Genomic DNA, 27156 nt, shown 5'->3' with positions numbered 1-27156 from the left:
CTAGAGCTCAGGTTCCGTAGTTGTGGCGCATGGGCTTAGTTGCTCTGCAGCATGTGGGATCTTCCCGGACCAGGGCTCGAACCTGTGTCCCCTGCATTGGCAGGCGGATTCTTAACCACTGTGCCACCAGGGGAGTCCCTGACTTTGACATTTAGAAGTATAATTCGTTTGGAATAGATTTTCGTGTTTCGATTGAAGTAGAGGCCAGGTATTATCTCTTCTCATTGCCCATGGGTATCTAGTTTTCTCAGCACTGTTTATTGAAAAGATGTCTGCAGTGCCAACTTTCTCATAAATCTGGTGTCCATGGATGTGTGGGCCGACTTCTGGATTCTCTGCTTTTACATTAATATAATCATCCATCTTAGTGGAATACCATCTTGTCTTAATTATTCTATTTTAATATTTAGTTTTGTTATATTGTACAGACAGCTCTCCGTGTTGTTTCTCACACTTGTCTAGTCATTCTTGGCCTTTGCATTTCCCTGTAAATATTAGGAATATCTTGTCATTTCCCACCAAAAAAACATGTTAAGATTTTGATTGGGTTTGTGTTGAATGTATAGATCAGTATATGCACACTTCATATCTTGGCAATACTGTATATTCTAATTTCAGAACATGGTGTTCTCTATTTCCTTAGGCTTCATTTAATTTCTTTCAGTAATGTTTTACAGTTTTTTGTTTAGAAGGCTTGCCCATCTGTTATCAGTTTTATTCTAGTGCTAGTTTTTTCTTATTACCGAAATGGGCATATTTAAAGAAATATTTACCTTCTTGCTGTTTGTTACTGGTATGTATGTTTTTGTTTTCTGTGTCATTAATTTTGCTCTTATATTTGGTTACATCCTTGTACTTTCTTTGGGATTTATTGGCTGGGTTTTTTTTTCCTGGTTTCGAATGGATATTTAGTCCTTTGTATATTTTTAGCCTGCCTTTTCTGTTGTATGCAGTTTAGTCATGTATATTTTCCTCTTATCATTTTCCTGACGTCGGCTGTGTTCCATACATGATATGTTGATATGCTGAGTTTTTATTACCATTTCATTAACAATATTTTCTAGTTTCCATTGTGATTTCCCCCTTCACCTAAAGGTTCTTTAGATCTTAACAATTGCCTCAAGAAATGTTAGAAATAAGTAGCTCTGTTCTACAGCATATCTTCTTTCTGCTTTAACAACTTACGTTTGTTTTTGTTGCTTGCTGACAAGTAGTTCATTTCTTTACTGTGTGTAGGTAAATCTTAACTTAGGTCTTAAAGAATATAAATAATTCATGAAACTATGTGAAGTATTCTTATTATATTTTTCTTTTAGTTTGTATAGCTTTCCCAACTAATTAATGCTAATTAGTAATACTAATTATTATTAGTAATACTAATGAATACTAATATTAGTAATAGTGATTAAATAAATGTATGAATAGCGACCTTTGAGTTTTTCTCCTTTCCTGCTTTGTAAAAAGAATATCTCCTCAAATTTGTGGGGTTTTGTTTGCTCAGTTGTACATTTATTCTTTCATTCAACATTTATTAAGTGTCTCATTTTCGATATGCTCTGTTTTGTGTTAGGTGTTGGAAGAACACTGTCCTCACTTTCTAGGTCATTTAGTCTGATAGGGAGGCCATCATTTTTTTATAAGACAGTAACTGTTATATTGTACGTGTGAGTTGAGGTACAACAGAGGCCACAAAAATGGTAATATTTAACATTTTTCAGGAAATGAAGTAGTTTTCAGGTCATCACTAAATGCCATTTACATGGTTCCTTGATGCGGAAAGAAACTTCGAGGTCTAACTAAAATATGAGTTAAAATATTCATTTTTATTATACAAATTATGGATGTTAATTGTTTCAGTATAGAGTTGAAATATAACATCATTTTAGTTGTTTTTAGGAGCTATTTCTCCTTTGGAATGGAATTGTGTTAATTTGTAAACTTGCATGTAGATAATTAATATTTTATATTACTCTGCAGAATCAAAGAATTCCATCGGACATGGTATTTCTTAGGACATCAGAAAAAGCAGGTATTTTTATTTTTATTGCTGATGATTGGTATTTTGGCAGTTTAATTTTCATTTTGAAAGATAAAAGTTAAATTTATTCTTGTAAGAATTTTTCTTTGAATGATAATCTATTGAATTCATTAATTTCTAAATCACATTTAATTGTTTATGTTTAAAACAATGATTTTACCGTGTAATATGTTGGTTTAAAAAATATCCTTTCCTATATCAAGTGAAAGTTTTCATTCGAATCCATTTTGATATCTAAATAGATGGTGATATTCCTCAAAACTTGATTGCTATTCTGCATTTGCACTTTTATTTCTTATTCAGCAAACATTTATTTAGCACTTACTTTATGCCAGGTACTACCTGTTGCTTAGAATACAAAAGGGAGTAAAGCCGAGTTGCTCTCTTCAAAGAGTTTATGATCTACTTATTTATGGAAGTACACACGTTGATGATTAGCAGTACTCTGATTGTATAGATAGTATAAATATTAAAAGGCATGTGGAGGGCTTTGCTGGTGGCGTAGTGGTTAAGAATCCTCCTGCCAATGCAGGGGACACGGGTTCGAGCCCTGGTGTGGGAAGAGCCCACATGCCGCGGAGCAACTGAGCCCGTGCGCCACAACTACTGAGCCTGTGCTCTGGAGCCCGCGAGCCACAACTACTGAGCCCGCGAGCCACAACTACTGAGCCCGCGTGCCACAACTGCTGAAGCCCGTGCGCCTAGAGCCCGTGCTTTGCAACAGGAGAAGCCACCACAATGAGAAGCCCACGCAGCACAACAAAGAGTAACCCCTGCTTGCCACACTAGAGAAAGCCCGCGCACAGCAATGAAGACCCAATGCTGCCAAAAATAAATAAACAAATAAATAAATAAGACATGTAGGGGTAATGGGAGGGAACAGACAATTTGCCTAGGTGAGTTGAAATGGGCTTCACAGAAAAATGATACTTATATGACCAGAGCTTTAAACAATAAGAAGAAGGTGCAAAAGGGGTAATGAGAAGGAAGCCTCATGTGGTCAAGGAAAAAAAATCCATTGGTTGGAAATCAGGAAACCTAAAATCTAGTCTGCTTTGACCAATTTCTAATTATATGACCTAGCCACGTGGTCATACATTTTCATCATCTCTAAAATGATGAGAGGTTTGTCAAGTAATATCCAAAGTTCCTTCTGCCTTATATTTCTGACTTTGTTGCATAAATGAGCAGTATTTTTATGGGAAGCTCAGCATATGTATTATTATTTGTAGCATGAAAACTCTAGAAAGGACGTGGTTAAAATTTAGAGTTGTTGATTTAGTTTTTTCTCCATTTACAAACAGTGGGGGGTTTTTTGTTGTTTTTTTGTATTTTTAAAAAAATTTATTTATTTGGCTGTGCCGGGTCTTATTTGCGGCGTGCGGGATCTTCATTGCCACATGCGAGGTCTTAGTTGTGGCACGCAGGATCTAATTCCCTGACCAGGGGTCGAACCCGGGCCCCCTGTGTTGGGAGCGAGGAGTCTTAATCACTGGACCACCAGCAAAGTCCCTAAACAGCGTTTCTTTAAAAGGACATTTTAAGTCATGAGAGAGAAGAAAAATGTTTTCTCTTTTCACCAACTGTAGTTATGATTACTTACATCGTAAGATGAGGCTGCCATTAACAGCAGAATTCAGTTATACCTAATAATCAAGTGACCTCTGTACACTTGATACCTTTACTTTATTGTGTGCTGTTTAATGTGTGGTTTTGTTTTTCCCATAGGGTGGAGACTGGAGAACTACTTTTCCAGTCCATCTCCCTTTCCTGTCCAGTTAGATGGGGCCATGCCCTGAGGTATGGCCGAAGGAGGGTGGCTGAAAGTCATGTGTACCACTTCCAGCCTCGGCTTTCCCTGTACTGGCTATGTGTCCATGACCAGGGTAACCTTGGAAGCTGCCTGTTGAAGATGGCAGAGCTTCCCTCAGTTTAGGTTCCTTAATGTCTGTGTGGAACAGACTCCCCTCCCATTCTGTCACCAAGTGGACTCTGTATGACAGAGAAGTATTATTAAGTACCAGAGTTGCAAGGTTTATCTTTTACAAATAGCTAGTGTTCCCTTAACACCTGCAGGGCTGTGTCAGGCAGTTAAAACTCTGCCTTTGCCGTCACTTGCTTGTACAGAGCCTCAGAGTCAGCCAGGTGTGAGAGATTCGGGCCTCTCGGGTTTTCAAGGGCATTGTGTGCAGCCCTGCACTGGCAGGTGGCCTTCTAGGCTCTCGGGAATACGATAGAGCTTTTGCTCCTTGTTATCTGATTTTTCTTTTAAATTTTTTTGGTCAGCTTGTTGTTTACCCCAGCTTTAACCACCACCCAAGGTAGCTGTGACATTAAACAACGGCCACTCTTTGTTTTTGACAAACATTCCAGGGAAAACACATTCTCAGTGAATGAACTGTGGGTTGAGTCAAATCCAGACAAGCTCTGCCTGGTCAGGTGGTTACAGTTGTCTGGGCGTGGGGCTTGGGGAGTCCTAGCCCTGGTTTCTTCCCCTCAGTGGCTACCAGACCATTGGTTTGCTCAGCTACTGTGGAGTTTGATGGGGGCAGGGTACTGGAAAAGGGACACGTCAAAACACCACACATCTCACTCATAGCTAGATTTAGCCGTGTTTCTTGAATAAATGCACCTGGGATTGTTGCAAGTCTTTGATTATTTTCCAGAGTTTTGAAAAAGTTGCTTTAGACAATTTTTGCTTATGTTGTCATTACAGTTATGGAGGAATGGGTTTTCAGAGATTTTTACACTGCCATCCCTACTTATTTATGATTTCTTTGTCTTTGTTTGTAAATGTATTCAGTATAATGAATAACAAACAGTTTGCATTTGGGAGATACTTCTTTTTTCTTTTTTGGCTGCACCACTCGGCATGCGGAATCTTAGTTCCCCGACCAGGGATCGAACCCGTGTGCCCTACACCGGAAGCACAGATTCTTTTTTTTTTTTTTTTTTTTTTTTTTTGCGGTACGCGGGCCTCTCACCGTTGTGGCCTCTCCCGTTGCGGAGCACAGGCTCCGGACGCGCAGGCTCAGCGGCCATGGCTCACGGGCCCAGCCGCTCCGCGGCATGTGGGATCTTCCCGGACCGGGGCGCGAAGCCGCGTCCCCTGCATCGGCAGGCGGACTCTCAACCACTGCGCCACCAGGGAAGCCTGGAAGCACGGATTCTTAACCACCGGACTGCCAGGGAAATCCCGGGAGATGCTTTTATGTTTAATTGCCCTTGTAGTGATCGTGGTAGGAATATATGTAAGGTTAAGAATATCATGCTCAATGTGGGAACGGCTGTAGGTCATTAACGTAGAGGAAGTAGAGTATACAGGCTATGTGAGGAGATAAAGTGTGAGCAAATCCATCTCTTCAAAGCTGGAAGGCTGTTAGAAATGGCCGTTTTTCAGAGGAGGAATCTGAGGGCTAGTAAATGTTTGCTGAAGTTTTAGAAATTGTTCTTCAGCCATCGTATCATTGTTATGACGTAATAAGATAGCAAAACATGAAGAGAATATTAGAGAATTAGGCAAGTGAGATACTCTCTGATGTGCCAACTACAGATAAATAACGTTATATCCAAATTGATTATGTTTTAAAAATGTTTTTTTTCCTCAAATTTTGCTTTGTATTCTATGTTGTAGGGACAGTTTCCCTCTGTAGGGTAATGGTATTTAATATTTTGGAGGTCATGGGTCTTTCTGAGAATCTTAAGAATTATCACTTTGTTCCTCAGAAAAATGTACATAATATACACGTATGCTAAATTTTTACTATTTAACATATTCCTGGAAGGTTATTAATGGCTCCAAGTTTAGGACCTTACTGTCATCTGTTTTAACCTGTGGTTCTATTATATTCCTCAGTTTTATGATTTTTTTCTGTCAAATTTAAATTGTTAAAACAATTACTGTTACTCTTATGGAGATACTAAAATGTCAGATTACTGTTTCATGATATTTTTCTTCTCTTTATAAAATGGACCAGACAGCTTCCCAGCTGTGTAAAATGTGTCATAACACTGCTTTCAATCAAGGATTCTTAGCTTTAGAAATGCGTGTGACTTTACCTAATTATTTAAGGTTTTAAATTAAAGCCTTGTTTTTAGACATACATGTTTAGAATTTTTTGTGTATCTGCTAACACTGTTAATATTACTTTATTATTTTTCAGTTTCAGTTCAGGAAACCCTGGTAATACACTGTCTGTTATAGTAAGAATCTCTAAACCCTAGCCAGTGTGAAAGTCTTAAATCTACACAGCGTGTGGAGTTTGGACAATAGCCACTGGGCGTTTGTCAGTACAGCTCAGTGAGTCTCTTCGCGGCATCATATTGACTGTGTATTAATACAGGGTATTCTGTTGGGCCGTCAGTTGATTGTTTAGAATGTAAATGAAGCTGTTGATGGATCTGGTGACTGATGGCTTAAATTCCAATTAATCAATTGCTTCATCAGTTTCTTAATTCAGATCAAATATCTCCTGAATGCACACAATTCTTTTAGTGGTATTAAAAGAAATTAATGCTTTAGAACTAATTTTCATCAATCTCTTATAAATGCCAATATCTTTTTCACTTGCCTCCTGAGTGATGGCATTATCGTTTAAGTGTTGGGGACATATTACAGTAGCTCGGCTGTCACTTGTTAGAGGGCGAGGGGCAGGTAAATGACGCTGTGCTTATCCACATCCTCTCTGTGGTGCTGTTCATCCTGCCGCCAGCTTAAAAATTTCATGCAGAGTCATTAAGTCATGTAAATGATTTAGAAACTAAGTTTAATGGCAAACGACCCGGTGTTATATATGCAAAGTCAATGTCTATTTTTCTTTTCTTGGGCACATACTGTAGCCTGTCTCTTTCAGACCTGTTGGATTTGTGAGCTGTTGCAGGCAGTCTGCTAATATTACACGGTAACTTATTACAACATATGACAGACTCATGTGCCCTGTCTCACAGTGTCCCATCAAGTACTTTATCACCACTTGATGCGGCTCTGCTAGGTGACATATACACGAGTTGATCTTCATTTGATTGTCATTAAACCTGTCCTTTGCTGTCAACTCTTGTCAATTATACCAAATAAAATCAAGTATTCATAAGAAGTCAGTAATAGGATATAAGCAGACCAATTTAATAATTCATTTTTACCAAGCCTTAACTGACATCAGTTGTAGCTAGTGCTTGCTGTGAAAAAATTACTAGATATACTTCGTGTAAGACAAGTCAAGTTGGCCATACTTCTGATTTTGCTGCAGTTCATTCCCTCTCTGTCTTTTTCTCTGTCTCTTTCTTTAAATCATATCAGTTACTGTGAGCCTAGTAATGTAATTGTACTTGAAGATAATTAATATGTCAGTTTCCTCTAAATCTTAAAAATAGTGTGTAATTATTTAACATGAGGCATACCCTTTTACTTTTAAGAATGGCAAGTATATTGTTTCCAGTGTTTAATAAGTTTATAGACATCTACATAAGGTATTAGTTTCACTTTTAGAAACACAAAATGTTTGAAATTTAAGAGACTGTAGATATTCTCACCTTTTCTTATTTTCTATGTTAGAAAGCAAACCTGGAGCAGAGCTGTTGGCATTGATGTCTCAAAGTTTGTGTCATACAGAATCTAGAATCCAGTCCCTTTTAAGTTGCTTTTATACTTTATAAAACACACACATACAGATATATATAACCATGCATACATTTAAGAGGAAAAAAAAATCAATCTTGAGTAAAAGGTTTAAGTGTAAAATAATGGGTACTGCAAATTTCCTAGTACTCCTTTTTAGTTGAAACCAGTTATTCTCCTTATCATAAATCTTTTTTTTTTTAATTTATTTATTTTTTAGTTTTTGTGGTAAGCGGGCCTCTCACTGTTGTGGCCTCTCCCGTTGCGGAGCACAGGCTCCGGACGCGCAGGCTCAGCGGCCATGGCTCACGGGCCCAGCCGCTCCGCGGCATGTGGGATCTTCCCGGACCGGGGCACGAACCCGTGTCCCCTGCATCGGCAGGCGGACTCTCAACCACTGCGCCACCAGGGAAGCCCCATAAATCTTTTGACAAATAATACGTAAGAAAATTTATTTACATAACTAGATATATTTTTCAAAGTGCATGAAATCAGATGAAGGTCTCATAGATATATCTTCAGCTGATAAAATAGGTGATTGAAAAATCTTTTCTTAGCTCTCTGTCTCATTATGTCTTACAGAAGTGACCTAACCTGTATGAATCTCCTAGTTTCATGTTGGCAACACTAATGCCTGTGCCATCGGTAGTTAAAAGGATTAAATGCACTTGGTTAAGGCATCAGTGGGGTGCATTTCAGATGCTGAATTGCTGGTGGCTGTAATTAGTTGAAAGTGCATTGGCTCCAAGAGAAAAAGTATTTGGTATTTACGCAGAATAAGAGAGCAAGGAAATGCTTACAGATGTGCAGGGGTCCATTTCTGCTAGGGGTGGATGTGGATTCGCACGGACCCATTTTAGTTGAGAACACTGTGCGAAAGGTGCACTGGACTGAGCTGTGTAAAGACGCGTTCTTACGTAGCTACCTTAGTTCGTTCCCCAAGTTGCAGAAATAATTGGCTAAGTAACTAATACGTTCCCGGCGTATACCATTCGCTGGCAGATTCTAATAGATTTTCCTCTAAATTTTACACCACCACTCCAAAGTAAGTCTTATTTTTTCCACTGTGCACATGAAAACCTTCATAAGGTGAAGTACCTGGACAGGGAGCTCAGTGAGTGGGTTATTAGGCAGTGCTCAGCCCAAGACTGGCTCTTCCCACTGCTACACCAGCTTTTAAGTTTTGAATTGCCTTCAGTACTGTTGACGTTTGGGGCCTGGTATTTATTTCTTTGTAGTGGTGGCTTGTCTCTGCACTGCAGGGTGTTGGGCAGTATTCTTGGCCTAGACTCCCCGGGTGCCAGGAGCACCCTTCCAGCCCCCACCCCCAGCGCCTGCTGTGAAACCCAAGTCTCCAGACGCTTCCTGGGGGCAAAATCGCCCCTGGTTGAAAATCACTAGAGGATTGTTTCATCGACGAAAATCCCTAAAATAAATCTTCAGTGTTCAGTTGTATATCTTTTGAAAGTAATTGTTTTAATATTCTTCAGAGATCTTTCTTGATAAAAACAGATTGATCCTGTGGAATTTTAGCCATGACCTACCCCAGCTCCATGTGAAGGAAGCTTCTGCCCTAGGCCAGTGCAGCCGAGAAGTCAGGGCCTCCATCTCCCTGCAGCTCCCAGGCAAAGGCCAGGGCCTCACCCTGGAGGGGTACCCACCCGTCTAATGCTTCTGTTTTGCTGTAGTGATCACTACTGAAAGCTGACCTGGCATATGGCAACCTCTTCCTCTGGGTAAAAGGGAAAAGGCCATGAGATAACTTGTTGATGAAATTAGCTGCTGAAGTGGAGAGGACATGCAGTGTGGGCTCTACTGCAGGACCACGTTTGCAGTCAGCCGTTCACCAGAGCAACACTGGTGCTGAACTGCGCTGATCAGTAGTATAATTCTACATGAAATTGATGGATAGGAGCAAACACTGATAGACAGGGGAAGGGGAGCTCGGAAATACAGATATGAGAAAAGTACAGTGGAAAGTAGTCTCCATTGCGGGTGTTCAAATATAAATTTAAATGTGAATTTCTGTAGTGCAGTTTCAGTTATTTGCAGTGTTCTTTTCCTGCAAAGAAAAAAGTTTGTATAATACGTTTGGTGTATATTTTCTGTGTTAATCTGAATATGTTTCTTAAAAAATTTTTTAAATTTTGTACATTTTTAAAAATTATATTTATTTTTATTTGTGGCTGTGTTGTGTCTTCATTGTTGCGTGCAGGCTTTCTCCAGTTGTGGCGAGAAGGGGCTACTCTTGGTTGCGGAGCACGGGCTTCTCATTGCGGTGGCTTCTCTTGTTGTGGAGCACGGGCTCTAGGAGTGCGGGCTTCAGTAGTTGTGGCACGTGGGCTCAGTAGTTGTGGCTCTCAGGCTCTAGAGCGCAGGCGCAGTAGTTGTGGCGCATGGGCTTAGTTGCTCCGCGGCATGTTGCTCCGTGGCATGTGGGATCTTCCCAGACCAGGGCTCGAACCCGTGTCCCCTGCATTGGCAGGCAGATTCTTAACCACTGCGCCACCAGGGAAGCCCTGTACTTTATTTTTTTAAGTTCACAAAAAAAAAGTGAGAAGGCAGTACAGAGATTTCCAGTACGCCCCATGCCCTCACACCTGCGTAGCTTCCCTCATCATCAGCATCCCCCACCAGATGATGCATTTGTTGCAGTTGATGGACTGACGCTGACACATCATCCTCACCCAAATTCCATAGTTTACATGAAAATTCACTCTTGGTGTAGTACATTCTATGGGTTTTGGCAAATGTATAATGACATCCATCCATCGTTATATATATCATACAGAGGATTTTCACTGTCCTAGAAATTTTCTGTGCTCTGCCTATTTACCTCTACCCCCAACTCCATCCTGGGCAGCCACAGATCTCTTTAGTGTCTCCGTGGTTTTTTTCTTTTCCGGAATGTCATGTAGTTGGAATCACATAGTATGCAGCCTTTTCAGATTGGTTTCTTTTACTTAGTGATAAACATTTAACGTTCCTTCTTATCTTTTCATTACTTGATAGCTCATTTCATTGTATTGCTGAATAATTCTCCATTGTCTGGATTTACCATAGTTGATCCATTCACCTACTGGAGGACATTTGGTTGCTTCCAAGTTTTGGCAGTTATGAATAAAGCTCGTATAAAATCTGCATGCAGGATTTTGTGTGGACATGAGTTCCCCAGCTCTTTTGGGTAAATGGCAAGGAGTGCAATCGCCGGATCGTATCGTAAGATTATGTTTAGCTTTGTAAGAAACCACCAAACTGTCTTCCGAAGTGGCTGCACCATTTTGCATCCCCACCAGCAATGATGAGAGTTCCTGTTGCTCCACATCCCCGCAAGCCTTGGTGTTGTCAGTGTTCTGGAGTTTGGCCATTCTCATAGGTATGGAGTGGTGTCTCGTTGTTTTACCTTACATTTCTCTGATGATGTGATGTGGAGCATATTTTCATATGCTTATTTGCCATCTCTGTATCTTCTTTGTTCTGGTTTGGCCCATGTTTTAACTGGATTGTTTTCTTATTGTTGAGTTTTAAGAGTTCTTTATATATTTTGGGTAACAGCCCTTTATCAGATGTGTCTTTTGCAAATATTTTCTCCCAGTCTGTGCCTTGTTTTCTAATTCTCTTGCTGATACGTTTGCAGAACAGAAGTTTTAAATTTTTTTTTTTTTTTTTTTTTTTTGCAGTACACGGGCCTCTTACTGTTGTGGCCTCTCCCGTTACGGAGCACAGGCTCCGGATGCGCAGGCTCAGTGGCCATGGCTCACGGGCCCAGCCGCTCTGCGGCATGTGGGATCTTCCCGGACCGGGGCACGAACCCGTGTCCCCTGCATCAGCAGGCGGACTCTCAACCACTGCGCCACCAGGGAAGCCCCAGAAGTTTTAAATTTTAATGAAGTCCAATTTATCAGTTTTTGCTTTTTTTTTTTTTTAATGGATCACGTCTTTGGTGTTGTATCTAAAAAGGCACCACTATACCCAAGGTCATCTAGGTTTTCTCCTAGGTTATCTTCTAGGACTGTTATAGTTTTGCATTTAAGTCTGTGATCTATTTTGAGTTAATTTTTTATGAAGGGTGTAGGTCTGTGACTAGATTCATTTCTTTTGTGTGTGGATGTCTGGTTGTTCCATCACTATTTGTTGAAAAGGCTATCTTTGCTCAATGGTACTGCCTTTGCTAGTTTGTCAAAGATTACTTGACTATATTTATGGAGTTCTATTTAAAGGTTCTCTATATTCTATTCCCTTCATCTATGTCTACTCTTTCACCAATACCACACTGTCTTGATTACTGTAGCATTATAGTAATTTTTTTCCAAGGTTGGTGAATGGTTTTACTTTTGAAGTGAATTTATTTTTTTTTTCTTTTTCACTGTGTTCAAACACACGTAACATAAAATTCACATAAGCCCCAGCCCTGGTGCCACCGTTCCACTTTCTATCTATGACTTGGACAATCTAAGACCCTCAGGTAACTGGACTCATGAGTGTTTGTCTTTCTGTGACTGGCTTGTTTCACTGAGTGTAATGTCCTAAAGGTTCATCCATGTTGTAGCATATTGTAAAATTTCTGTCCTTTTTCAGTCTGAATAATACTTCATTGTATGTATATACAACATTTTCCTTATCTATTCATCCATCAGTGGACACTTGGGTTACTTCCATGTCTTATTTATTGTGAATAATACTGCTATGAACATGAGTGCACAAATGTCTCTTTCAGACCTTGCTTTCAGTTCTTTTGGGCCTATACCCAGAAGTGGGATTGCTAGGTCATATGGTAATTCTTTAAAAAACTTTTTTAGAAACTGCTGTACTGTTTTGCATTGAATATCTTCTTCCATCCTTTCACTTCCAGCTTCTTTGTATCTTTGTAAGTGAGTCTCTTGCAGACAGCATGTGCTTGGATCGCGCCTTTGTCCATTCTGCCAGTCTCTGTCTTTGGTAGGAGTCTGATGAATATTTACCTATTTACGTTTAAAGTCATTGCTGATAAGCAGCAACTTCTTTCATTGTGCAGTTTGTTTTCCTTATGCCTTATAGCTTTTTTTTTTTTTTCCTTCATTTCCTACATTACTGTCTTTTCTGGTTGATATTTCGTAGTAAAATATTTAAATTCCTTTCTCATTCCCTTTTGTGTATATTCGGAACTCTGCTCCTTTATAGTTCTATCCCCATCCTTTCAGGTGTTGATGTCACAGAATTACATCTTCATACACTGTGTTCCCAAGACATAAACTAATAATTATTTTAAATGCATTAACCTCTTAAATTATGTAGAAAACAAGATTAGAAGTTACAAACCAAGTTACAGTAATTCTGGCTTTTAGACTAATACTTTCTTTAAATTTATTAATCTCTTAAATCGTGTAGAAAAAGTGCAGTTCAGACTATTCTTACAATAATACTAGCTTTTATAATTGCCATGCATTAATAACCTTTACTGAGATCTTTATTTCTCCACACAGCTTCACGTTACTGTCTACTGGCCTTTCATTTCACCTACCAGACTGCCTTGAGCACTTGCAGGGCAGGTCTAGTGGTCACCAGCTTCCTCAGCTTTTGTTTACTTGAGAATGTCTTGATTTCTCCCTCACATTCAAAGGGCAGTTTTGCTGGATTGAAGATATTTGGTTGCAGTTTTTTTCTTTTAGCACTTGGAGTTGATTGGTTCACTGCCTTCTGGCTTCCATGGAAATGCCATCTCTTTCTGATGAGCAATCTGGTGGTTATCTTACTGAGGATCCCTTGTATATGATGATTCTCTTTTCTCTTGCAGTTTTCAAGATTCTCTTTGTCTTTGAAAGTTTGATTATAATGTGTCTTGGTGTGGGTCTGTTTGAGTTCATATTACGGGCATGGTTTCCTGGTACATGTAAAAGTTATGTTTACACTATACTTCAGTCTATTAAGTGTGCAGTAACATTATGTCTAAAAAAGAAGTACAACCTTAATTAAAAAATACAAAACAAAAAGTTTTGTCTTTGTAGTAACAATTTTACTACAATAGTAAAATCAAAGAACAATGATCACAGATCATCATAACAAATATAACAATAGTAAAAAGTTTGAAATATTACAAGAATTACCAAAATGTGACAAAGAGATGCAAATAGAGCAAATGCTCTTGGCAAAAATGGCCCTGATAGACTTGCTGGATGCAGGGTTGCCACACACTTCCAATCTGTGAAAGAACATAGCATCTGCAAAGTGCAACAAAAGAACGTATCTCTGTGCTTGGATTTTGTTGGGGTCCTTGGGAGTTTATATTCATGTCTTTCATCAAATCTGGGAAGTTTTCAGCCATTATTCAGATATTCTCTCTGTTCCTTCTTCTCTGTCTTGTCCTTCTGGGCCTCCCACAGTGCATATGTTGGTCCACGTGACAGTGTCCTGTGGGTCCATTTGTCTCTGTTCACTTTTTTCCCATCTTTTTCCTTCTGTTCCTCAGGTTGGATCACTTCCATTGTCCTATCTTCAGGTTTGCTCATTCTTTGCTATGCCTGCTCAAATCTGCCTTTGACTCCCTCTAGTGAAATTTTCATTGCCCTTGAATTTCTTTTTGGGTTTTCTCTCTCTTTATCGATATCTCCATTGTGTTCATACATTGTTTTCTTGACTTTCTCCACATCTTTCTTTAGTTCTTTGAGCATCTTTTTAGACAGTTGCTTTAAAGTCTTTGTTTAGTAGAACTACCATCAGGTCTTTTTTTGAGGACAGTCTCTGTTGATTAAGTTTTTTCCATTAAGTTGGCCATACTCTCCTGTTTTTGGTTGTTTTTTTTTTTTTTTTTTTTTTGAACACTGGACACTTCTAATAATGTGGTAACTCTGGAGATTGTCCCCCAGTGGTGGGACAGCTGGAGACTCTATAATAATAGTAATGGCATTGGAGTGAAACTCCTCAAGTACTGGAGCTCATTCAGCACACACAAACACACACACACATGCACGCACGCACACACACATGCCTAATTGGTCTCCTTCTGAGGATGGCAGGGTACTGGTTCATTGCCTTGAAATGTGAGTAGATAACAACAGGAGTCAGTGCTTTTTTTTTTTTTTTTTTTTTTTTTTTTTTATGCGTTACGCGGGCCTCTCACTGTTGTGGCCTCTCCCGTTGCGGAGGACAGGCTCCGGACGCGCAGGCCCAGCGGCCATGGCTCACGGGCCCAGCCGCTCCGCGGCATGTGGGATCCTCCCAGACCGGGGCACGAACCCGTGTCCCCTGCATCGGCAGGCGGACTCTCAACCACTGCGCCACCAGGGAAGCCCCTCAGTGCTTTCTTATAGGAACTTTCCCACCAGGTGAGCCAACCGGATCCAAAGAGCAGAGGCCTCTCCTTTTACATTTTACTCCAGGTAAAAGGTGAAAAAGAAGGATAGACTACTGCCTTCTGCACCCTCTGGTGCAGTAACGGGTGCCTCTAGTGGGCATTAAGCATGAAGGGCTGTTGGCATCAGAGAAGAGCAGGCCATTGTACCTCTGGACGGAAGCAGGGCAGCATTGCTGAGGGTCAGTGGAGTCTGAGCTGGGCTCTGTGTGCAGGAGCCAGCATCGTAGGACCCGCAGAGGGAAGGGGAGCAGGCTGGCCTGGACCCTGAGTGTTCAGTCAGCAACACGCAGAACCAGCCTTTCAGCAGACAAATTGGAAGGAGGGGTGGGAGGGCCTGGGGTGAAAAGTGACTTTACAGACGTTCCCAGAGTGGGCTCTGCAGTGGTGCTAAGGAGGTGCATGTGCACGGGGACATACAGCTGACCGTCCTGCTGCTTTACAAGCAGGGAAGGGGCTGCGGTGGGGTCGGGGCACATGCAGCGTCTCCTAAGGGGTCTCACAGTTGTGCACAACATCTTTATCTTGTAGTAATTTGTAAGGTGTACATATGCTTGTGGGGCTTTCTACAACTATTTTATTTCACAGTTAAATTTTTGAAAAACCTCAAAAGTCACTTGAATTCATGATGTGGTTACACTGCTAATTTGTTACTTTGTTTTATCTGATTCCTTCTATATTTTCGGGGTCACTTTTTTAAACTTTGATGTGATTTGGCTTTTTAATTATGTGAATCATGAATGATCTCAGAGTGAACAGTGTAACATAGGATGCACTCCCAAAGGTGTTGCTTCTGGTCCGTCCCTCCCCTTTCCCCTTCCTTCCTGTGAGTAGTGTCCCTCCCTGCACACGCGCATACAGACACACACACTCACGCTTTCCCCACCTTGTTCTCCAGTAGCTGGTGTTCCTTTGTTCCCAGTGTTGTGTACCTGACTTTTTTCATTAGATGGTATATATCCTAGTGAGATTTCTCAGTAGAAATGGAGGCCTTTCTCATCTCTTTTTCCTTTCTGTTTCTTTTTCCTTCCTTCCTTTCTTTGCTTTTTTTTTTTCACTGCTGCATGTGCTCCCTTGGATTCAGCTGATTCCCTGATTTTGTGTTCCCACTCCTTTGGTTATGGTTAATAATGTTGCACAGTTGCCCTGTATGTATGTGTTTTGTGCTTTGCTGTTGTGAAAGAGGATACGTTATAAGAAATGGTGTGACAGCATGGGCAAAGAGTAAATGGACTTTTGTAATTTAATATTTTTTATGTTTAAAATTGGATGGGGTTGTGAGTATGACAGTAGCTCTTTTCAGGCTTTAACATTTTAGCTGTGCTTTTATTATTGAGCATATGTTTTATAGTGGTACATATATTTTATTAGCAAAGTTATATCACACACTCTTGGGTATTTTTGTATATTTACTTATTGTATTATTATCAAAACATAAGCTAAAGGTAGAAATGATCAATGTAGTCTTTCTAAAATAAAGTAAACCTTTATTACTAGTAAACCTTAATAGTCTAGAACACCAACTAGGAGACAAGTGAATAAACAATGACTTCTATCTTTTCAGCAGACTCATTTTGTGAGTCAAATAAATAGTACTTTTAAGGATTTTTGTTAATGGGAATCTGTAGATATATCATTTCTGTATCCCACTGTGCTGTGAATTGTGGCTTTAAAGTACCTGTAACTTAGGAGTTTTTCTTCTCTTATTCCAAGGTTCATGTTTTATTCGAACTGATCAACTCGATGGTGAAACTGACTGGAAGCTGAAAGTGGCGGTGAGCTGCACGCAGAGGCTGCCGGCTCTGGGGGTGAGTGTTGCTGTCATTATTCCATCATTTACTGTAGTGGCCATTTCTGTGCAGTAGATACAGTTCTGTTTATACCAACTTAATTAATGTGTTGATAATGTTTTAAAATAATTTCTTCGTTACTAAGTTCATTGAAAATTATGCCCACGTAATTTCTCTGGTGTCTTAGCACATAACCTTTTTGAGGTATGGTTTTAAATGTTCCTTTTGGCTTGACTCTTAGGTTTTCTTTCTTTTCTTTCTCTTTCCTTTTTGTTTCTATTTTTAAAACCCCCCTCATGTGAGTAATCTTTGAAATCGAGAACTCTTGGTGGGGTTAGCTACATCCATTTTTGGTAACTGACTGACTCCCAGGAGGCTTTTCAGATACTGCTTTGGCAGAACTCGCGTGGGCTTAGCCCAGCCTTGGACACCAGCCTGTCCACTTCAGCTTTTCCCTTTGAAGGTGGAGGGGAAGTGAATTGTTCCTTCCTAGGGAGGGGGAATTGAAGTGTTCCTGTGTGTCTCGGCAGACTGAGAAGGGGAAAGACACCTTTGGACTTCTTGCTTGGCCTTTGCTGCCTGGGGAACAGGCAAGAGGTGGGACCAGAGGGCACAGTACTTACGGATCTCAGTGTTTTTAGTGATCTCTGAAACAGATCTCATGAGTGCTCAGAACCTCCTAAACTGCTATACATTTTTTTTTTTTAAATCAAAATCATGGTTGTGGTCATTTTGTGTTTGTTTTGTGTTATACGTATGATTTATCTGAATGAGAGAAGCTTTATCTTACATGATTTGCTGATATTCACTGGAGAGTAAAGAAAGATTGAGGGTCTTCAGAATGACCTTGGACCCAAGCAGTTGTTGGTTAAGGGAAAGGAAATTGAATCCTCTGGATTTGGTCACTTTCCTTAGATGGGTTGGATTTGATAGGAATAGCTACTGCACATAGCTTACAGTTAATTACTGTGGATAGCAGGAACCTTCCTTATTGTAAGTATTGCACTTTTTGGAAACTAAATCTGTTTGGCATGTATAAGGCTTGGCAGTATTTTGTTTCTTTAGGTATCTTCCATTGCCTGTACTTAGGTAGTACCGAGGTTGAAATTCATTCCTTGCTTAGAGTTTGTTGGTTTCTTGGAGCTGTGGGTTCCTGGTTTTCTTCTCTTTTCCGTCCTCCTTTCTGCGCAGACCCCTGTCTCTGGGACACGAGCGACAAGTGTGTTAGACTTGCTGTTCCTGCAGATGTCGAGCTTCTGCTGCTCTCTTCTCAGTCTTGTTCTCTTTCTGTGACTCAATTTTGACAGTTTCGGCTGCTCTGTCTTTTTTTTTTTTAGTTGCACAGCTTTTGGGATTTTAGTTCCCTGACCAGGGATTGAACCCGGGCCCTCAGCAGTGAGAGCACGGAGTCCTAACCACTGGAGCATCAGGGAATTCTCATTTTGCTATGTCTTTAGATTCACTAAGTTTATCTTGTGCAGTGTCTAGTCTTCTGTTAAGACCACCCAGCTAATTTTTTTATTCCAAATCTTGTATTTTTAATCTCTGGAACCAGGTTCCACCTGGTCACCCATTTTTGTTATTGTTTGAATACTTTTCTTCCCTAATATGTTCATAGTTTCATTTAAATCTTTCAGCAGTTTACAACACTTATTGTTTGTCTGTTAATGCCATTGTCTCTTATTTTGGGCATGTTTCTTCTTAAAAAAATGTTCTCCTTGTTACAGGTCGCACTTTCCTGCTTCCTTGCACAGCTGGTAATTTTTAGTTGGATGCTGGATATTGTAAATACTATATTTTTTTCTTCCTTCAAAATCTATTGATCTTGATTTTCTTAGTTCAGTAACTTGTGGATAAACTTGATCTTTCCAAGAGTTGTTCTTAAACTTTGTTGGGGTGGCCATGGCTCACGGGCCCAGCCGCTCCGCGGCATGTGGGATCTTCCCAGACCGGGGCTCGAGCCCGTGTCCCCTGCATCGGCAGGCGGACTCTCAACCACTGCGCCACCAGGGAAGCCCCTGTTATATGTTTTTAAAGAGGTCTTTATATATAATTTGCTAATCATCTTTCATTCATTTGTTTTAATCTCTTCTAAATATTTTCATTTATAGTTTCTGTTGTCCGTATAAAAGTTTAGCATCCTTATATAAGGTGACCTAACAGTAATTTTATAATAGTCTTTAAAATAGTTACTTATGTAATGTGATAGAAGTGCTAATTATTACTATGGTGATGATCATATTACAATACGTAAATGTATCAAACTGACTTGTACACCTTAAATTTACACAATGTTATATGTCAAGTATATTTCAATAAAAATATTTTTTAAAAAATAAATAGTTACTGCTTTTGGTTTTATGCTTAGACCATTTCTACTCCATGACTATGTTTTAAATGGTTACTTTAAAATCACTCCTCCTTTACACGTGAACTCTCCAGTCCAGCTAGCATTTGTTTGGAGTCGAGCTCTGCGTAGGAAATCAAACGTAAAACAACCTGCTGGCTGGTCGTAGCAGTACCGTTTGCTGAATAGCTCACTGTTTTAGCACAATTATAAAATTGCCCTGGGAGGTTCCAGTTTTAAACTCTCGCCCTTAGTGTATGAGTGTGCAGGGTTCTCCAAACCTTTGCCGAGTGAGTACGTGTCGCAAACCTATTCCCCCAGCCTGTTTCCTGACTTTTCGCTTTAAAATACCTTTTGCCGTATAACTTTGTTTAGGTAAATATTAAAATTAACTTTTGTTTAGGTAAATATTTATACGTTTTCCTTTTTGTTTGTGGATTTTGTGTTGTGCCAGAAGGCTGTTCTCCCACAGTGTTCATTTATCATCTTAACCGCTGCCAGTGTCCCTTGTTACTGGAGCCTGCAGCCAGGCCGCAGTTTTCTCTGCCCAGGCTCCTCCTCTCTGCTCTCTCCAGCCTCACTCGGACTCCCAGCGTTTTCTGTGTGCTCTTCCTTCTTTCGCGTGGTGAGATAAAGCCGTGCCGTCGCCTTGTCCCTGAAGACACCCAGCTTGCAGTTCTCACGCTACTTGTTAGAATGTTTAGTTTTCATCCTGAGACAGTCGTGGAGCCTGTTGACTTTCTAACGTGCTTTGAGCCCATTGCTGGGCTCCCGCTGCTCTTGTGTGCTTGCCTTTTTCCTCCTCTGTGTGCTTTCTCGTTTTTCTAGTGCGCGTCCTCAAGTGGTCTCTCCAGGATTGAAGGGGGAGCAAAGGTCACGAACCCCAAGTGACTGGAGGGTTTCTGTTTGCCATCAGGCTTGGAGGCCACACCTCGGAGTCTGTCCCTCTGCACCTCACTTCCAGCAGTCACAGGTGCTCCAGGGCACACTGGGAAGCAGTTGCACAGAAAAATCCTTTGTAGCAGATTTAATTCGCCGAGAGTGTTAGAAAAGAAGTGCATTGTTAAGATACTGTATTAGAATTTTTCTGAAAGAAAAGCCAAACAACTAGTATGTGGTATGTGATGGCATTACCTGGATTCCAGGAGAGTGGGTCAGCTGTGACAGAGGCTAGTGTCGGGGAGGGGCGTGCAGAGGACTGCTAGAAATGCCCACCCCTTGGTCGTGTCGTCAGTGCGTGCTTGTATTCAAATGCAGAAAATTGTACACTTTAAGCATGCATAATTTATTGCTTGTAAACGATATCTTAAGAAGGTATTTAAAATTCCACTATGATGTTATCTATATTTTTGAATATTCCCTTTGCCGTGATCACAGGAGGTACATTTTATTGTATTCAGTGTTATAAGGATGGTCTCCTCATTTTTATTAGGAATGTAGATGTGTATAAATTGCAAACTACTTAGAAAGGCAGAGTACGCAGCTCATACACTGCTACTTCTAGGGTTTTGTGGTTGATACACTTTGATAAAGAGTGTGTTAAGCATTTGGGTGAAGTAACTGGAAAATGAAAACGTTTTCAGTTTTGATATTATCATAAAACCAAAAGGCAATATATTTTAGAAAAAAGGAAATTTAGCTGAATTTGTGATTCATCCATCAATTTATTTATAAAATTTATTTGTTTACTTTTGGCTGCCTTGGGTCTTCTTTGCTGCGCGTGGGCTTTCTCTAGTTGCGGCACGCGGGGGCTACTCTTTGTCGTGGTGCGCGGTCTTCTCATTGCGGTGGCTTCTCTTGTTGCAGAGCACAGGCTCTAGGCGTGCAGGCTTCAGTAGTTGTGGCACGCAGGCTCAGTAATTGTGGCTCGAGGGCTCTAGAGTGCAGACTCAGTAGTTGTGGCACACGGGCTTAGTTGCTCTGCGGCATGTGGGATCTTCCTGGACCAGGGCTTGAACCCGTGTCCCCCGCATTGGCAGGTGGATTCTCAACCACTGTGCCACCAGGGAAGCCCCATCCATCAATTTAAATTTGTAGCTTCATATAATTTGACATATTAGCTATAGACGTTTTTTCATAGGAAAGAAAGCTCTAATTTCATTATGGACATAGACAAGGCAATTTGGTTTTTCATCAAATAGCTTACGCTGTCCATAACTGTCACTCATTTTGACTTTTCTGTCTCTAAGGTGATGGATCTGGGGAGTGTTTGGTGACATTCGCTGTTTGTCGCATCAGTGGAGCATTGTGTCCACAGTGACACCAAGAATGATTAAACCTACAATCCTTAGAGCTCTTTTTAAAGAACTGAGGACGCCACCAAGAATAAGCTCTCGAATTCCGTTGTGTCCAGAGCACCTAGTGTGATCAGAGAGTTGAAATTTAGTTGGAGCGGTGCTGCCGATCCAAACCTGTGACGGCAGGTCCGGCTTCTTGCTGTCGCGGACATGGAGACGTGTGGGAATGTGTTTCTGCTCTTGTGATCAGGCAAATTTATTAACGACAGTGAAGGCACAGTAATTTTCAATAAATCACGACTCGCTGATGTATTTCAAAAGATCCATATAGGAGTAAACAATACCATTTGTATTTAATTAGTTTTATTGAACGAAAGGCAATTTTATTGGTAATGAACCACATGTTATGATTAAAGATGTATTTTAATGACCTTTAAGTAATGCGAACAAATGTTGCCCTTGACCTAATAGCAGAGGCTTTCCTACATTATTGAAAGCTTCAGAATGATTTTTAAATTATCATGAAAAGCTTCGAATGACATTCTCATTATTGTGCCATCATTCAGTCATTTGATGTCTAACGTACTAGATGAAATGCCTTCCTCTAAATGTTCATGTGCATGTGGAAGTGCGGGGGTTGTTGCCAGGCGGTTCTTTATTTCCATGTATCAAAAGGCAGTCTGTTATAGGAGAACTTCATTTTTTGAAAATGACTGTGACGGTGTAGGACTTAAATGACGAGTGATCCTCCAGCTTGCCTTGTGCCAGGAGTCGGTTGGCTGTCTTTCCACAAGTCTAAAATTATTACGCAATGCATTTCTTCTTGTGTAAACTAGCCTGGCTTAATTAACTTGAACATAAATTTTTATTAGTTAACGTATAATCTAAGCTGCGATAGCAGACCCACTGTGGTGAGCTGGTGTGTTCACCCTTCATCCAGTGAAGCCTCTCTAACCTGCATGTATTTTGCAGGCCCACCTGAAGGCATGTGAATGAGCTTCCCCAAGTTTAACGAGCTCTCAGAGAACTCTCACGGCAGGATGGGAGTGAGCTGTCCCTCTGCCCCACTGGCATTGTCAGCTGGCAGGTGCTGTCCTCAGCCCCAGGGGTCTGTGTGGCAGTTGCTGTGTAGGCAGTGGCCTCCCTTGCAGCCTGGAGCCATGGCTCCCCTGCTGCGTCTGGAACTCAATAGTGGCCGTGGTGTTTTCGGCAGAGGATCATTCTGAGAGTGATGTTTGGAGGTTCAGTCATGAGCTCAAACCTTCCTAAGGCTCTGGAAGCACTGCATTCCATGTGTTAAGTCCCTTTCTGCTCTGAGATCTAGAGTGATACATCCCAGATCCAGAGAGACGTTTCTTCTCCCTCACCTAACAGCCCAGAGGTGGGTGGTCCCAGCTGAGCGCGCAGCTCTGTCGTCCGCAGTCAGTGACCTTCAGCCGCGTCCCAGTGTCTGCTCCCCTGCAGCCTGGCCAGCGGGAGCGGAGGGCACGGGGATGGGGCAGCGGCCTCGTCACCCTTCTGCCTCCAGGTGAGCGGTGTGGGGAGGGCTGGCTGTGACCGTGCTGAGGGGGAGCCACGCGTCCACGCAAGTTCCGTCTTAAAACGGCGACGGGAAGAATGGTGGAGAGTGGTCTCTGTCATCATTCCTTCATTTTGTTTTCCATCGAGTTTCTTTGATTACTTCCTACTCTTCTTACTGGGTGGTGTACGCTTACGCTTCTCCGTTGGTTCTCCTGGAGGATTTTACTGCCCTCAGAGCAGGCTGCTCCGTTTAGAACTGTTGTTACGATTACCATTTTTATTAGAATCAGTTATTTCCCACTTGTTCTCCAAGGAGCTTGAAGTAACATGAAAGTCTGTATGTCCCTCACCTACGTTAGAGTAGGAAATAAATGAAATGTAAACTGCCAAGTCGTCCGTATGTCTTCTAGGAAGGAGAGAAGCCATATTAGTTGTAGAGTGTTGCCTGTTCTCTGTTGAAGAATGTTTTCTTGAAGGGATGGAGCTTTCCAGACAGCCCATCAGGCGGGGCTCCCCTGGAGAGGAGCTCTCCTGGGGAAGAGCCCACAGCCAGCTGCCCCTCCTGAGAGCCGGTGGGCGGCCGGGAAGGCAAGACCCGTGTCAGCCGAGCCCTGAGCCTCTGTGAATGCGGGGCGGCAGGAGCAGAGGGAATGAAGACGGGTCTCGAGGTCGCTGTAAGAAATCTGGGAGGACATTAAGTCCAGACAGGAGCTGTGAGAAAAGATCAAGAGCAGAGTAAGACCTCTTGGAAAGACACGTGATGGCAGAGGTCCATCGAGTATCAGGACAGGAACGTGGCTCAACAGGGGAAGCAGAGTGGCACTTCCGGGTCTAGCTTGGTCCTCAGCACCACCTGTCCTCCTCCTCTGCGTGTTGTTAACTGTCCCGAGGTAAGATTGGCATCCAAGAAATTGCCCAGAATTAAACTGTGCACTTCGCTACACCAGTGAAACCATCACCACAGACAAGATAGGGAAACCCCTGCCACTGCCAGCCTGTCATCCTTTGTGTGTGTGGGGGTCAGCTGCGGTTCCTCTTTTCGATAGCAGTGCTTTCCCACTTTTCCACTCTCCTGTAATTTCTGATCCACCCGCCTTTCATCAGATGATCTTACCTTGCAGAGAAAAAGCATTATATCAAATGGAAATCCCCTCCATTTCCCACCGTCCCGGCACCTCACCCCCCTACCTGCTGGTGCAGCGAAGCCGTGTCCCCTCTCCTGTCTGAAGGGAAGTCTTCCACCGCCTTTGCTTCCCCCTGCTTTCTCGAGACCTCCACCTGCCGGTTACTCTCTGCCTTGCCTTCTCCTAGCCTCTCCCTCTGCCGACCCCTTTTTCTTAGCCCTCAGGCCTTCAGCCAACTCTAGTGTCTCAGGTGTGGCTTCCTCAGGGTTAGGTTACTTGAATATATTTAGAAAGCTGACTTGCTTTGTTCATTGGCTTTTCAGCTACTCTACCTCTTTGCATGTCTTTACTACTTGCTAGAGATGGCAATATGCATTTAACTAAAAGTGTATCTTGAAAACTTAACATTGTATCACTTCACATTAAATTAAGAACCTTGTAATTGAATAGATCCATTTACCCCACTCATTTTTGACGCTGAAGCACATTGCACATTTTTTGTGTGCATATATATTTGTATGCATTTATATACTTTTTGTATATGCAGTGTATCTATGTATATCATAAACTGTTCTGTTTTATCTGTATCTTAAAGAAGTAAAGTGAAAAGACAGGATTTTTGTTTTTCTTTTGATATTAACCATGTTTGTTCCTTACCATTCCTTCCTAAAGATCTGAGTTTCTACTGGATATCATTTCCCTTCAGCCTAAAGAACTTCTGTTAGCATTTCTTGTAGTGTATGTCTGCTAGCAGTGAATTCGCATTTTCATTTATCCGAAAATATCTTAGTTTCACCTGTCCTGTTTTTGTGAAGTATATTTTTGCTGAATATTGAAATCAGGGTCGACCAGTTTTTTCTCCCCACAGCACTTTAAATGTTTTGTTCCATTGTGTTCTGCTTTCATTATTTGTGATGAAAAATCAGTGTTATTTTGCTAGTTTTTGCCTGCATGTAATGTGTCATTTTTCTCCAGGTATTTTTGAGATTTTTCTCTATCTTTGGTCTCTTATTATGCTGTGACTTTGATTGTTTAAAATTTTACTCATCTGTCTAGGGTTCGCTGGGCTTCCTGAATCTGCACATTTATGGCTGTCAGCCAGTTTGGCGTATTTTCAGTCATTGTTTCTTCAAATACCTTTTCTTCCTCATTCTCTCTGTGTGCTGCTTCCGGGAACCCAACTGCAAACAAACTCCTGCTGTTCTCTCAGGGACACTGTGGCCATGCTCACTTTCAAGATCTCTCTCCTCTGTGTTCTTGGGATTCATCATCTCTTGACCTGCCTTCAAGTTCACAGACTCTGTTCTCCAGTCTGCTGTTAAGCCATCTAATGAATTTATCTCAGACGTAGTTTTTTCAATTATAGAATTTCCAGTTGGTTCTTTTTTTGTATACGTGTTTTCTTTTTCTCTGCTGTGGTTTCCTGTTTGTTTATTAGGAGAATGTTTTCCTTTAAAAATTTGAGATGTTCTAGTAACTGCTTTGAAATTCTCATCTCTTAATTCTGATGTCTAGTCATCTCAGAATTAGTCTTCTTTGATTGGACTCTACTTGAATGTGGATCCTGTGTTCTCATTTCCTCCTGTGTCTGGTTTTAATTGGATCTTCAACATTACTGATGCATTGTAGAGACTCTGGATTCTCTGATGTTCTTCTGAAGAGCATTGGGGGTTTTGTTTGGTTTTGTTTTGACTGGTGGTAACTGACTGAAGTCAGACTGCCAGCTCCATCTTCCCTTCTGTGAGGAGCCGCGGAGGTCTTTGTTCCTTTCTTCTGGCTGAGCCGGACTGCCTGAAACCTGCCTGCACGAGCGGCTTGGGCTGAGCATCAGAGCGGGCACAGCACTGCGGCCCCCTGAGGCCTCCCACTCCTCTCGCGCATCAGCGTCTGTGGTCTGACCTTTGTTCTTCATGTCCGGAAGGCTGTGTTTTCTAAGTGTTAGCAGCCATGAGGCAAACCCAAAACAAAACAGGAAACAAACGAAACGTATAAAAATGGCAAACTGTCTATGACGGGGGATCCTCCAGACGCCCCCAGTTTTGATGATTCTCTCGGAGGGCTCCCAGGGCTCAGCGTCTTGTCCTCCTCGTGGCCACGAGTGGTTACAGTGAAAGGGCTCAGAGCAGTCAGCACAGAGAACAGGCACAGGGCGACATCGCAGGAAAGCAGGCAAGAGCTTCCAGACTCCCCTCCCAGGGGACCCACACAGGACACGCTGAGGTCCCCACCATAATGTGGGAACACGTGGGAAGTAGTTTCTACCAGGGAAGCTCATTAGAGACTCACAGGGCCTTTACTGGGGGCTGGGCCTGGAGGCACCCTCTGCCTGGGATGTACCACATGCCAGACGCACCCCCCCCCATATCCCCCGCCCCCCGCAAGAAGGAAAGTGGGTGTTCGGCATGAGCCGTGTTGCTTGAATAACTGGTTTAGGCACACTCTTATCTGGGAAGGGTGGCAGCTCTCCTGGGATCCACATTCCCAGACCCCAGCCAAGGGCCAGCCTTGCAAGCAGGGCTTTCTCAGGCCTGCTGTGTTAAACTTGCTGCACAGCCCACTCGCTTGGCCGGAGCGTATTTGCAGCAAAAGTATACGCAGCATTGTTATCCTTAGACCCGGCGCAGCTGGGTGAGACCAGCCCGCATTCTTGGTGTCGGTGAGCCCTTCGGGAGGGTTGAAGCAGTGCCCGTGCACCGTCACCGAGGAGCCCGAGCTGTCAGGTGTGCCCAGCGGCCCCTTTGGGTTTCAGGCGCCAGCCTCTGGCAGAAGCGGTCAGGGCAGTGCAGGTTTCCTCAGCGGGAGGGGAACCTGTGGACGCCTGTGGGAGGCTCGGCTGATCTTGTCCTCCCTCTGCTCCTCCCCAGGGTCAGGGCTGTGTTCCTTCTGTCATCACAGGATCCTCGTGCACCAGGCGGCAATCCTAACTCTGTCTCTTCAGACATCCCTTCCTCCCCAGGCCTTGCAGCTGGAAGGGTTTTAGGCAAGAAACAAAGTATTTTTTGCAGGAAAATATTTTCCTATAACTTAACCGGGAAGACACACCATGTTCAGGATTTGGTCAAGAAGAACGCTGAATCCTCAGACTTTTTCAGATGGCTCTCCATAGCTCCCCACCCCTTCCATCCTGAGCGTTAATCTTGGGCGTGGCCCAGGACAGG

At 42.1% G+C, this 27156-nt stretch overlaps 1 protein-coding gene across 8 annotated transcripts in view; it reads left to right on the top strand.

Moving 5' to 3' along the window:
* The window catches only part of ATP9B (ATPase phospholipid transporting 9B (putative)), a 217153-nt gene that overhangs the window by 59049 nt on the left and 130948 nt on the right, over positions 1-27156 (top strand). For all 8 annotated transcript variants that reach the window (XM_032654355.1, XM_032654351.1, XM_032654354.1 and 5 more), the window contains 2 exons: positions 1978-2029; positions 16693-16787. In XM_032654355.1, coding sequence (XP_032510246.1) covers positions 1978-2029; positions 16693-16787 — 147 coding nt within the window. The remainder of the gene's footprint in view (positions 1-1977; positions 2030-16692; positions 16788-27156) is intronic.

The sequence above is a fragment of the Phocoena sinus genome, chromosome 14, assembly GCF_008692025.1.
Source record: "Phocoena sinus isolate mPhoSin1 chromosome 14, mPhoSin1.pri, whole genome shotgun sequence".
In the NCBI taxonomy this organism is placed as follows: domain Eukaryota; kingdom Metazoa; phylum Chordata; class Mammalia; order Artiodactyla; family Phocoenidae; genus Phocoena; species Phocoena sinus.
This window is presented reverse-complemented; position numbering and strand designations above follow the sequence as displayed.